The sequence below is a fragment of the Microtus oregoni genome, unplaced genomic scaffold, assembly GCF_018167655.1.
Source record: "Microtus oregoni isolate MIOR12 unplaced genomic scaffold, Mior012 000030F_ref0000283, whole genome shotgun sequence".
NCBI classification, from domain to species: Eukaryota; Metazoa; Chordata; class Mammalia; order Rodentia; family Cricetidae; genus Microtus; species Microtus oregoni.
Genome location: NW_024543089.1, coordinates 5,160,329 through 5,174,513, shown reverse-complemented (window position 1 = coordinate 5,174,513; position 14,185 = coordinate 5,160,329). Strand labels below are relative to the sequence as shown.

At 42.6% G+C, this 14,185-nt stretch overlaps 1 protein-coding gene across 6 annotated transcripts in view; it reads right to left on the bottom strand.

Moving 5' to 3' along the window:
• Nucleotides 1-14,185, bottom strand: part of LOC121465348 (amyloid beta precursor protein) — a 225,375-nt gene that overhangs the window by 102,460 nt on the left and 108,730 nt on the right. For all 6 annotated transcript variants that reach the window (XM_041678578.1, XM_041678580.1, XM_041678577.1 and 3 more), the window contains exon 6: nucleotides 2,190-2,392. In XM_041678578.1, coding sequence (XP_041534512.1) covers nucleotides 2,190-2,392 — 203 coding nt within the window. The remainder of the gene's footprint in view (nucleotides 1-2,189; nucleotides 2,393-14,185) is intronic.

Here is a 14,185-nt window from a genome sequence, read left to right as displayed (position 1 = left end):
TTCACAGCAGCACAATCTCACCAAATCCCGCTACTCTCAGCACCCTTACTTGCCAATCTGTCATTGAATGCATGTACATTTTGGTCCCAATCCAAATTTCTCAAATTCTCTTATACAGGATGTCAACTAGTTCTGTCTCCCAAACATGCCCTTCATCTTCCACCAAAGCATCATTTCGGTTTTGATATTTTCTACTGACTGCTATGTGCCCTGTATCAAAATTTACCAGGAGACATTCCGCATACCCACCCTTCTGGCCCTAGTCTAAATGCCATCTGCTTTAAGAACCTTTGCTGGTCAATCTGGAAGCTCGTTCTGATGCCTGAAGCAATCTGAATGCTTATATTTCTCATAGAGTAGATGATTTTGTGTTTCCTTGACTCTGATTTCCTCCTGAATCTTAGCACTCATGACCATCGTGAGCCTGTGTGTGCTCATCACCTGTTCCTGTCAGACCTACAAAAAGAGCAGGTGCAAACGAGCACTCTCTGCCTCTAATACCTCAGTCCCAGGGCAGCATTAACAGCCACTGCAATGTGCAGTCAAGAAAAGAACCCCAAGTGGAGGGGCCCAGACCAAACCAAACCAACCAACCAACCAACCAAACAAAAACTACCTTTCCCTTGCTGAAAAAATTGGGGCTATGAAATTCATTAGGCCATATCTGTCAGTCTGGGTCGCAAGAGACATTTGAAAAATTTTGTGGGAAAAGAAGTCTTGGGCATAGAAAGAGCAGTTCATTCAGATCAAGGGCACCTCTAACTGCACATTCTCTCACAAGCAAAAATAAATAAGAAGCTGCCCTAGGTAGGGAATGATCAAGTTGTGCCATGTACCTGGACCTGCATGTTCCTGTCCCATACAACACTGAATGCTGTCATTAGATTCGTGGAGGCAGAGTGTTCAATCCAGAATCATCACTTAACAACAGCTCCAAGTTAAAAACACAAATTCCCAAAACACTGTTAAGTGACACAAGTCAGTCATAATGCTATACACATACAACCTTGCTGACATTAAATACTCAGGAAGGGAGGAGAGCTGAGAAAAATATACAGCACAATAAAAACAATTAAAAAAAAGAAGAAAGGAATATTCAGAAAAGAGAAACTCCATGGAGACCAAAGTAGAGTAGCTGCTGCTTGGGGCTATAAGTGAGAACCAGCTCTTTGAGTGGGCAGGAGATATCTCGTGGGGCTGCTGAAATGTCCTTAGGCTAGACTATGATGACACTAAATAATTGAGTAAATGTATTAATGTCACTGAGTTATATATTAAAAATTAGTTCATCTTATGATATATAAATCAGACCTCAATAGCATTCTTAAAAATGCAGAAAAAAGGAGCAAGCAACTAGCAATAATAATTATCAGTGGACTTGAGTTGGACAGTGTCCCATATTAAATTCTAATGAGCTATAATCATACTTTTTAACCAACAGAAAGGAAATCTTACATTGTTAGGGAATTTGTGGATGAAAGTTAATATCATTTGCATTATACCGAAATTAAGTCAACCCATATTCATTAAATCTAGTTCTAGAGGCAGCTTTTACTGTGTTTGGGCGGGACCCCAATGCACAGTTATTAAACATCTCAACCCCAAAACACATTAGTTGGCATAACATTTGGTTGTTGGATGGTTGTTGAATTTCACAGCATGAAATAAACTGACTCTTATCAAATCATATTAAAAATTAGACTTAGTAAAATCTAATGAAAGGCATAATTCACACAAAATTTATTGAAATTGTCTATAAGCCCAGCACAGTGCATGACCCAAACTCTAGTCGAATCTCAGGGGTCAAAGAGGCACAGCAAGGCTGAACATTGAACACCCACCACCAGGGAGGGACTCAGTACTTGTCAATTTTATTGATTTCTGGCTAAGTGGGCTCTTATAAAACAGCCTAAAAGATTCCTTAAACAGCACACAGAAGGCATAGGAGACACTGTGCAAACAAAATTTGTGTTCATTTAAACTGATTGCTGAGCTAATTGTTAAACCAAACCAAACCAAACCAACACCAATAAAAAAACAAGTACAAGAAGCCTTGTGACTCCAGGAAGGGAAATGAGGGCAGGGGGTAGAAAAGGGAAGGGTGTTGTGTTGATGGAAATCAGTTTTCTCCCAGTTTGCTTTCTTTTATCCTAGGGCATTTGAAAGTAAAAAATCTAATAGAGGATTACCTCGGACGACCTCTTCCACGGATTCGGTGGTGGTGGTGGTGGTGGTGGCGATGCTGGTGGTTCTCTCTGTGGCCTCTTCGTAGGGCTCCTCAGCCTCCTCCTCCACCTCATCCCCATCCTCCACATCCTCGTCATCATCAGCTTCTTCTTCCTCAACATCAGCCACTTCCTCCTCCTCTGCTACTTCTACCACTTTATCTTCACTGGAAGAACAAATAAAAAGAGCCGTGGAATACTCAGCCAAATGACGTTTAGGAAAGCAAAGAAAAATCAAGGAACTTTGGTCATTTGTAAGGGAGCACAGAATTGGAAACCCCCCCCCCCCCACACACACACACACTCACACACACAAGGAGAGAGAGAGAGAGAGAGAGAGAGAGAGAGAGAGAGAGAGAGAGAGATTGAGAGAGAGGGTTGAAAGCAGGTTAAGTAGGAATCTAGCTGAGGTACACAAAACGTTCACAGGTGCACAGAGGTCTTAGTTTAATGGCTACAAAAAGAGGATGACCATGACTCTAGCTCTATGACATCATGGGAAAGACAAAGTCATGTAGTGATGGAGGAAGGTCATTGGCTAATAAAGGCACTGCCTTGGCCCATTTTATTGGTTAGAGGATAGGTGGGAGGAGTAGACAGAACAGAACGCTGGGAGGAAGAGGAAGTGAGGTCAGAGTCGCGACAGCTCTCCTCTTGGGAGCAGACGCCTGAGAGAGACGCCATGCCCTGCTCCCGGGATGAAGCTCCGACCCAGGATGGACATAGGCTAGAATCTCCCCGGTAAGCGCACCTTGGGGTGCTACACACAGATGATTAGAAATGGGCTAAATTAATATGTGAGAATTAGCCTAGAAGAGAATGGGCCAAGCAGTGATTAAAAGAATACAGTGTCCGTGTAATTATTTCGGGGCATAAACTAGCCGAGCAGGCGGCCGGGGTGCTGGGAACACAGCCCCACCACCCCTATTACTACAATGTAGCTCGTGGAGAGAGGATACGGATGCAGACATCTATATAGAGATGCACAAATGGTAGGTAGGAAGCAGCAAGGCAGAATTGCTAAACGACATGTCTAGGACACAATTTAAAAGGCTGTTAAGGAATCCTTGTGGAAAGCATCTGGCTGCCAGTGTAAGCCTGGCTAAAGAGCAAGATAAAGGCAAGGAGAAGCCTACCGGGTACTGCCTGGTGGGGAAGGAGAGAGAGATACACTGGATCAGATCACAAAGCCAACATAAGATAAATGTCTGTGACTGAGGCTCTCGGGCACAGTTTTGTCAAGTAAGAGCGCCACACAGATGGGAGGAAGAGTGGTCACACCCATGGAAATGCCCCTAGTGACAAACATAGCGCATGGGGATTATCACCCTGAGGTTGATTCCGGCCGGCAAGAAGGAGCTTGTAGTTGGGAAAAGCAATGGGAATCTGGAAGATTGTATTAGCTGTGCCATGATGAAGCATAATGACAGTGTTGGGGTTGCAGTGATGGCTCAGCGGTTAAAGGCTAGGGGAGTGAGGCTCCCGTGTCATAGACCATCAGATTCCATCTGAACTGGAGACTGGGATGGTCCATGTGTGGTTTAGGATGCTTCCAGAAAGTTGGAAGACTTTCAAATTCAGTGTCTGACAGTATAGCACAGAGACATTTTGCTGAAAAGGAAAGGGGATGCAAAGTGAAGACCATAGCATGGAGGGAATACTATGAATTCCTCTACGATCCAGGGATTTTCCTGTATAGGTTGCATAATGAATGATGCATGTGAGGCCCTTAGGAAAAGGCACAGGATGCAGAACTTTAAAAAAGTTCTATAAAAATATGTGTGGCTTCTCAAGGGGACAATTTCCCCCAACTCTGGGGGATATAATGAAAGGACAATATATTCAGAAGCATTTTGCTAAAACATGACGAGGAAATAGTTAAGCAGAATAACTTAGTCAAGTGTTAATGCATAACATGTTGACAGGGCAGAAAATTACCATGGATTATCAAATTTTCATTAAGCCCATGAAGAAATAGGTGAGAAAACAAAGATAAGAGACTGGCACGGATAATCAGATGGCATAAGTCTCCATCTGCTTAGATATAAATGCAGAGAATTAACTGATACCTTGATTGCTTGCATAAAAATTTCTGTAAACATATCTACTACTTGAGACCACATTTCAAAATTAAACCTAAAGCTGGCCTAGATTTTATCTGGGGCACATCCTTTCATTTAATCTCAAGGTTGTTCTCCTAGGGAGCCGGGGTGCTCGGCTCCTTCCTGCACATCACATAGCTCACTGTGTCTGGATCCTCTTTATGCAACCAAATCAGTCCCAGTTTTCTTTGCTTCTCCACCATCGGTAGTAATTAAAACGTGAAGGCAGTGAGAAAAGTTAAAAGCAGGCCAGGATTCTCGTCAAACCATGAAATACCCATCAGCTTGCCCCACAACTGTTTTAACAGTGTTCAAGTGTATTGGTCAGGATCTGGTCAGTCCTGGGCTGTCAGGTAGGGTGAAGAAAACCTGTCTCTGGACTCCCTAAAGTGTCTTTGCACCCTGCATTATTACTTAAATGCTGTTTTTAAAGCTCCAAGCAGAAGCCTCAGTTGTAGGGAGAGCGGTTTCAAATGATCTGCATTCTGGTGTGCATCTAGCTGGGAGAAAGAAGGAATTACATGCCCATCACCCGTCCCTGCATCTGTCTGTGCAATTTACTGTCATCATAACAAAGAACTCAGATGCATAATAGTTCAACCGGCTGAGAAATTAAATTACTTGCCCTAAGAGAGCTCAGGTCCAGTTCTTATTACCATAGCTTTGATTTCTGGAATTAAATTTAGATGTCCATGAATTCAATTATCTATTTGGACACTATTTAAAACAGAAACACACAACTGTGTTCTAACGATGCTGCATCTTCTCCAAGAATCCCAAACGTGCCATTCTTACAACTTCTAATTGTAGCTTTTAGACTATCAGGAAAGCCCTCAAAGGCGGCCAAATGCTTTCCTGCCACCAGCAGAAATGCCAGGCAGTCGTTCTGTGACGTAAGAAAGGCAAGGGCACTTTGTAAAGCCAAGCATAGCAACAGAAAACAAGAGGAGGGGGAAGTCTGTGAAAACGTGAAGCTGAGCGATTTTGTTGAAAACCAGGCAAGAAACACGCACAGAAAGACGATCAGTCACTAAGATGGTAGAATATTTACAACATGTTCCCCAGCTATGTAGGCCATCAACTTACATATAGCAGATGTCTTTTCTGGATTTTAAACACTAAGGATGAAAAATCCTTCAACCGAAGGAAACTAAGACTCATGGCCATCCTAAGGGTATCTGAATGCAGTGAGAAGGTGAGAAGGACATGACAAGGAGGAAATAAGTCGGCGATGATGCACTGTTCTCAAGCACTCAAGAATGTACTCTGGTAGTGGATAAACACTATCACAAAGGTGGCTCTCGGCATCCGACAGCGCTGAACTTGATCACAATTGTGTGTGATGCTTGGGAGTCAGTCTCCTTAGGTAGCATGATTCGCATGCCAGCTCCCATTCCTGCTTCCGTGCCTTCTTACGAAAGTCGTGCAAAGTATTTTACCGTTTGCATTCTCTGAAATGGGCTTTTGACATTCCATACATGACAAAAGGACAGAGACAGCAAAAGGATCAGCAGTTGCAGGGCTGAGGCTCCCCCAGGAGAGAGGCTTGTTTCCTCTGTGAAGTTATTCTGCACGAGAGAATAATGGGGGCCACACATCACGGTGAGCATGTGCTTTGCTGGGACATACTGATGGGGGTTTGGAGACCTGAAGTAAAGGGTAATTGAATGTCTTGGTACATCCTGCCCAATTCTGCTGTGAACCCAGCGCTACTCTAAAGTATCTTATAAAAGGTAAATGAATGAAAGCCTTTTACACGTTTTATTTATTGTCTCATGGTCTTTGTCTTTACTTCCTATCACAGGAGCTAGGGAAAGGAAATGGCCGAGAGATATGGTGTTCTCCATAGTTATGACAATGTGATCTACTGTCAAACCCCTATTAAAGCAGTGAGAATGCTGGGACAGATCAGAAGGCCAGAGGAGCAAGACTGAAAAGACAGGGCTTAGACCTATGCATGCTGATGTGTGTGGGGATGGGGTGGGGGGGAGATAAAAGTGCAAAGGTCTCTGGGAGTTTCCCAGCATCCAGGTCAGGAGTAAAGAGAAAATAAAGCAACAAACAAATAAACTTTGCAACAGTAACAAAAGAAAACAAGCCAAGATAAACAAATGCTTTCTTTTCCTCTGGATAGATACTTCCCTAAATGGGTAAGTCAGTTTATTAAAAAAGAAAGCAGCATCTGAGATCATCACTGCTACTTTCAGCGAATGTGAAGAAATATGGAAGAAAGGAAGCTTGCTTTCTGTGGTCCCCAGGAAATATTCAACATGGGACAGGCCAAGGAAGACAACGCCAGGAGCACCCCCATTCCAAAAGGCCATTAGATGCTAAACACAAAAGGTAACACTGAGTCTATTTATGTACTTATTATTTATATTGTTTGAGAGAAGGTTTCAGTCTGTAGCCTGAACTGCTCTTGCTCTTATCACGATCCTTCTGTCTCAGTCTCCCAAGTGCTGGGATTACTGACATGAAGCACCATGTCCTGTTCATTTATATAAACAACCAAAGCAGGCAAACATAAGAGCCGGAGTTGCACAGTTGGGTGTTCAGGAGAGGATGGCTGGCAAGTGTGGGTGTTCCGGTTTGGGGGCTAGCTACCCGGTTGTGTTCAGTTTTTTAAATTCAGCAAGCTGTCGAACTGTGTTGTGTGTCCTTTGTGCACACCCCTGTTCAGAGTGTGCAAAAGGCTGCAAGTGGATTCTCCTAAAGAAACAGCCACTTTTCTTAGTGTAAATACTTGTGGGTTGGTCTGGGGTAAGAAACATCAGTAGCACAACTGCAATCTTCAGAGCCTTCAGATTTGCAAACATATACCCTACCCCAAGCAGCCAGCATGATAAATATACTTAAAAGAAAAAGAAGCAAAAAACAGGGTTATGGTTTCCACCTCATTCCAATCTATAGCTGCTTTTGTCATGGCCTCACCTAGCTAGCCCAAATGAGCCAAACAAATCGTTCTCTATACTGATTACTTCATTAATTCAGATCTGTGAACAGAAAAAGCTTCTTTTGATGCTGTAGAAATAGAATGTGTTTCCTATTTTACTCTACAATACCATGGCTTCACTTATGAGCTACCCGATCAAATATAATCTAAACTTTTAAATAAAAATTCCAGAAAAAAATCATAAACTTTAAGTAATTCTTAGTATACTACTTCTATAATCCCATTTTATGACTGCTAATTATCTCTTTCTGCACATGCATACACAGTCCACTTTAATCACAGGTATGTAAGGACAGCAATAAACACCGTATATACAGAGATTAGTAGTTATTATGTGAGGTCTGTGTGATGATAAAACTCTTTGGGCTGTACCTCCTGTAGATATGGGAAACTAGTGTACCTAGCTGCTTTGGTAACACACAGTAACGAGCAAGGAGCATCAATTTTTCAGATAGAAGTTTTCTTAAAATCTGGTGAATGCTCTCAGGAGAAAGGCATAAAAACTGCTGTAGCAGATACTGTGTAAAGTACCCCAGGTCATTCTAACTCTTCTCCTCCCTTGACAAGAGAGGATAAACCAAATAGCCCATTAGTCCACATTGCTACATCACAGGCTGCTTGAAGGCCTTGCGACATTCACACTTCTCAACAGCCAGAAGCAAGGGCACACGCTTCAACTTCATGGAGAAGCCACTTCCAGATGAAAGGGTAACCCAAGTGTCCTTGTTAGTGTGCCTTTTACTTCTTACTTTCTGTTCACACCCGGGAAGACCAGCTATGCATTGACAGCATTAGATTAATAAAGGTGCACCGCTGGGCAAGCACAGCTCAACGGAAAGACTCCAAACTATTCATCCCTACACGGATTCCAAAGACTTTTGACATTTGCAGCTAAAGTATTCCTTATTGGGGAAGGTCCACAAACCCAGCTGGAGGCCCGACTTCAGGGCTTCCACTTTAAGAAGATGACAAATATCAAGACTGAGACACCAAAGCTGCATGACTCAGGCAATTAAGTGTGAGCCGCTGGCCCCAAGCTTGGATGGAAATTGGATTGCGTCGTCGTCATTGCATACTTAGTGATGCCTACTCTGGTATTCTGGGTGAGCCAGTCAGTACTAATGGGGACCCGCATCACATAAGCTTCAGAGATTCCAAGGAGAAAGTGACTTGTACAAACCAGAGGCCTCTGAGCAGTAGGGTTCAGACAGGGATATGCATTAATTATGCAATCAGAAATAATATGCAAATAAGTATGATCACAACAAACGCTCACAGGGACACTGAGGTTTAACAGAAAGGGAAGATAGAAACCATGGCTTTTTCCAAGAAAGCAGGGCTTTGCACTGTCTTGTTTACTTATGTACCTGCATAGTATTTTCTCCTTGGTAAAAGGCAAATAACATTGCTGATGAAATGGCTATGCATGGTGAAGAGATTACTGCATACTGAGTGGAGGACAGAAAGGATGGGAGCAAGTTGGGTAGGGACGGTTAAGGCAGGCACGCAAAAGCGAAGTCTTGCAGGTTCAGGAAAGAAACCAAGAGCCAGATGAGGAGCAGTGAGTGAAGAGAGCACCGTAGGACCCTAAGAGAGACATACATGGATTTAATCTACATGGGAAGTAGAAAAAGACAAGATCTCCTGAGTAAATTGAGAGCCTGGGGATCATGGGAGAGGGTGGGAGAGGAGTGGGAAAGAAGGGAGGGGAGTGGAGAAAAATATATAGCTCAATATAAACAATAAAGAGAAAATAAAACAGAAAAAATACTCAGTGAAGCAAAGAACTGGTTCTTTGAAAAAAAATCAGTAAGATTGACACATCTGCATTTAAATTAACTAACAGGTCGAGAGAGAATAGGCAAAGAAAAAAGAAAAGGAAAAAAAATAGAAATCTGAGTGAATCGTTCTGCTTGCTTGTGTTGGGCTTGCTTGTCGGTGCCTCTTTGTTATCTGAATTCACTGGGATTGTGAATTGTAGGCTGGTTTTTCTTTACTTTATGTCTAAAAGTCACTTATGAGTGAGTACATATTATATTTGTCTTTCTTGGTCTGGGTTACCTCACTCAATATGCTGTTTTCTAGATCCATCCATTTGCCCTCAAATTTCAAGACATCATTATTTTTTTCTGCTGTGTAGTACTCCACTGTGTAAATGTACCACATCTTCTTTATCCATTCTTTGGTCAAGGGGCATTTAGGTTGTTTTCAGGCTCTGGCTATTACAAATAATGTTACTATGATCGTAGTTGAGCACAAGTCTTTGTGGTACGGTTGAGCATCCTTTGGCTTATATACCCCAACGTGGTATTGCTGGGTCTTGAAGTAGGTTGTTTATTAATTTTCTGAGAAATTGCCATACTGATATCCAAAGTGGCTGGACCAGTTTGCACTCCCACCCACCAGCAATGGCGGAGTGTTCACTTTATCCCACATCCTCTCTTTCTTAATCATGTCTCTGGAGGCTAGGTGGAGTAGGAGAACAAGAGTGAAAGTTGAAAGGCTGGCTATTGAATGGGGTGCTAGCGGCAGCTACATCTCTCAGAAGTGAGGGAAGCCCATGGGCTGATAGCCAAAGGGACAGACAATGACGTTAGGATCTGTGAGCATGTCAAATCGCTATCATGGTGATGATTATGATTAGCGAGGACACCCAAAAGAATGAGATGTGACTACATGAGAGGTGTTTGGTCACCATTAGATACCAAATTCATAGATTTGTTTAAGTTGCTCAAACGATGGTTTAGTTTCCCATCACAGATTCTTACTCATGGGATGGAGGTGGGTAGGATTCCATCAGCAGCACTGGTGAAGAACTGTGTCTTTCCTCAGCTATCTTAGTACCCAAGGTAAGATGACTGTCTACCATACAGAAACAATTTAACTAACATATCTAGAGCATTAGAAGGCAAACCAAAGCCTACAGAAAAATAGGCTCAGATTCTTCAGTAGCTTGTACCATGATATTAAAAAATAAATGCTCTGAGACCAGGGAGTTGAAATAACTTTGGCGGGACAGGAGAGGTGTCTTAGCATTTAAGGGCATTGCTATTCGTCAAGAGGGCCATATTTAATTCCTAGCACCCACACTCACAACCATATATAACTCCAGTTCTTGGGATCCAGCACCCTCCTCTGGCCTCTGTCACCACCTAGCATGAGTGTGATGCACAGGCATACACGCAGGCAAAAATAGCACCAGAAAATAATAAAGTAATTTTGGGAAAAAAAAGTGATTTTCGGTAGGATGTATTATAGAAAAATAAACCATAAAAGACGGTTTGAGGAGTCAAATTTATATACTTGGTACCTGATGGTACTGAAAATTCACTATTCATTTTGCGGGTGAGATGGTGTCAGAGGGTTCCGTAGAGAAGTGGGTTTAGAGATGTGTTGACATATTTAGTATGCTCTTGACTGAACTTTTCTTTAAAACAGTTCACTATCATAAAAATCATGGTAGAATGATATTTTGGCAAGGCTTCTAAATCTGGATGAATATTACAGTAAAAGGCTAAAGTACTTTTTTTCCAAGACTATCTCAGAAGCAAGACAAGCCATATATTAAAAAAATGTATTGTCTGGACAGCTTTATGAGCCATGAGGGATAAGGAGACGCACCTGAGGTGATAAAAAGTCCTAGACTCATTTTAAATTCTTGATGTGAGAAAACAAAATGTGCCAGAAAACCCTGAGTGAGCAAATTCCTAAAGACCCCAGTATTGGTCAGGAAAAGTGACTGTGGATAGGCCTTGGAGGGTAGGGAACACGTGATCTCTACCAGTTGGGTCAACGGAGTTCATACTGGGTGTCAGGGTATCCTCCACTCTCTGGGGAGACTGCAAGAAACAAACCAGAGAATTTCTCTGCTCTGCTGGTACGTACATCCTATAGACAAAGAAAGACTAAGGAACCAAAGAAAAGAGGGCATACTGTCTCATTGCAAGACGCTGAGTGTAAAGGGGAAAATGGAATCAGGAAAGCTATCTGGAACACACTGGGGTGAGCACTGGGGGTGAGCGTTTGGACTTTTCAAAGTGGTGCTGCGGTCTGAGTGCGAAGTGTCCCCCATAAACTCATGCATTTGAATGCTTGGTTCCCAGAAGGTGATAGAGCTGTTTGGGGAAGCTGTGAAGCCTTTAGGAAGTGGGTCCTTCAGGGCAAACTTTAGGGTGACAGCCCGCCCTGGTTCTCGGGTATTTTGTCCCAGTCATGAGAAAAGTTTTGAATATAGGCAGCTGGAGAAGACACTATGAAACAGGCATTTCAGAAAATGTGCCCAGTTCCCGCTACCACTGTCTACACACAGGAGAAAAAAATATAAAGCTGCAGGTGATGGTGAGCTAAATGGTTACTTAACCTTCCAGGATTGTCTTAATGCAAGAAATTAGTGAAATCTCTTTCTCTTTGGGAGGAGCTTGGGAAGGAGAAAGGAAAGCTGCCTGCTTCTATGAAAACCACATCGTTTTACAGGGGCAGTGACCATAAGGACCTGCGCCCCCTTTTACAGTAAAGTGTAAACACCTGTAGTATCTGTCACACCTACGCTCTCCAGCCAGCTTCTCAGGGAGGAACAGATGTGTCTGCTTGACTCATCCCCAGAAAAGTAAGGGGAAATGCGACGGCAGGGCTCTGCAGGGTTTACCAATCTCACACTCCACTGTGCTTCGGCTCCGAGGGCTTGCAGTGAGTAAAGGAGTGTTTCAAATTGTATATGTACTAAAGATAAAATGAATGAGTCCATTACAACTGTAACATGAAAGCCTTGGGTCGACAGAAAACTGAGGAGAACGTGTTCTAGATGTGAAAATCGCTTTTCTATTGCAATTGCTTTTCCTTTGCCAACAAACCCAGTTTCTTGCCCTGACAAGCATCTTCTCAAGAAGTGTCTGAAAAACTGAGTCAGAACACTGGACACCAGCACTCCTTAAACAATCCAGCAAATGTAGAGAGTCAAGGGCGACGTGTTCGGTGTGGCCACGTATTGAGGTTTAGGCTCAATCTCTGACAACAGCTGCTTTCATGAATGCTTTGTTCTTTCACAAAGGAATATGACACCGATTACCCAGAAACCCCCGATTAGACATGGCTTCAGTTACTCTTGGTCAGGCCATGGCCTTAAAATATTTAATGCAAAGTTCCTGGGAGAAGTAATTTATACATTTTATATAGCTTTTATTGTTGCAACTTGACATAATGGTTCTATTTTATCATCAGTTATTGTTCATCCTTACTGTGTAATGCATAAATCAAACATTGTTAATCTATATGCACAGACTTGCAAAATTATAGATCTGGGCATACCTATTGGTTCTCAGTCTGTGCCTCTTTGCAATTAAATGATAATGACTTTCAGGGATGCCCTAAACAGAAACTGAGCAGGAAGAGCTAAGCACTATACCTGCTACTATTGAGGCTACAGCTTAAGTTTATTGAGGACACAATTACTTTTACTTTTAATGCTATAAGATCTTGAAAATAGTACAAATAAAGGTATCATTTGTGCTTCACATATGTAATGTTTGCCTTGAGGTTTATCAATACAGAAAGAAAATCTAATATAGCATGAGGAGGGTACTATATTTAGCAGGTTTGCAACTCCTGACCAACAGGGTCAGAGTTATACAGATATAGACAAGAAAGCGTGTATAAAACAGTGTCATAAATGTTGTATTAATAGTGTGTGTATGTATGTGTTTGTGTGTGTGTGTACATGAGACAGACAAGGTCTGAGCAACGAAGACGGAAGAGCAGTCTCATAATAAACTGGGAAGCAGTGAATGAAGGGGAGGCTACAGGGAAAGGGAACACATGTCAAAGGGCACAGCAGACAAAGGTTAACACATGCAGGGCCTGCAGAAACTGCCAACAGCTCCGTATGATGAAGAGCAGGAACGAGCATCATCAGAGAGCAGAAGGCAGGCAATGGCAGTCCTAGGGGAAACTCTATTTTAAAGGCTGAAGACTCTGGATGTGAATCCACAAGGATGCAGCTCCTAACAAACAAAAGTGAAAGTGTGGAAGGCTGGTCATACATCAACACACATGAGCTGGCAGAAGTGTGGAGGCCAGGCAGGTGACTGAGTGTCACGTGCCATGTCGAGAAAGCTCTAGGGAAGCACAGCCAAGGAGACTGAGAGGTTCCAGAAAATAACAGAACTGGTGGCCATCTGGATGGAGGGGGATAGTGGGAAGACGAATCTGATGCTTCAAGATGGAGACATGGGGTAGAGATGGTTACTAATGGCAACAGGATGTAGCAGGAAGAACGGGTGGTAAGAAGCAGAAGTTAACCAGCTCAGCTTTGATCATGATGGATTTGAGAGGCTGAGAGATACTGTTGGAAGAAATCCAACAGACAGCTAGGAATAATGGGCCAGAAATTTGGACCACAGTCTATAAGAAATCACCTTCTTATGACCCTTAAATAAACAGCACTGTACCAAAAAATAATAAAAATTAAAAAAAAAGGCAGAGTGTTACAATTCCTGAAACACCACAGATAATGGACCAGATGGCCATTCACTTTGTGTATTGTTTCAGGGCCCACTTACATTATCACCTAGAGCAGAAACACTAACTAGCTTTCCAAAGTCCAATCCTACAGATCTTGCTTCCTTCCCTGATCACTCCACAAGTGTATTTCAAGACTGGCGCCAATGAGAGATGTAGGAGGGAAATTCCGAGATGTTGTTATCTGGATTTTACTCAAGAGTTTAATTGGGAACACGATTTTAAACAGTACTGTGTGTGAGGAGATGCCTCGAGGCCCCCAGAGAGTACCTGAGACTGTAGACAGTGCTGAACTCCATATGGACTGTGAGATGTTAACCCCCTTCATACATGCCTATTGTAAAGCTTACTTCTATAAATCAGACATAGCAAGAAATTAACAATAACTACAA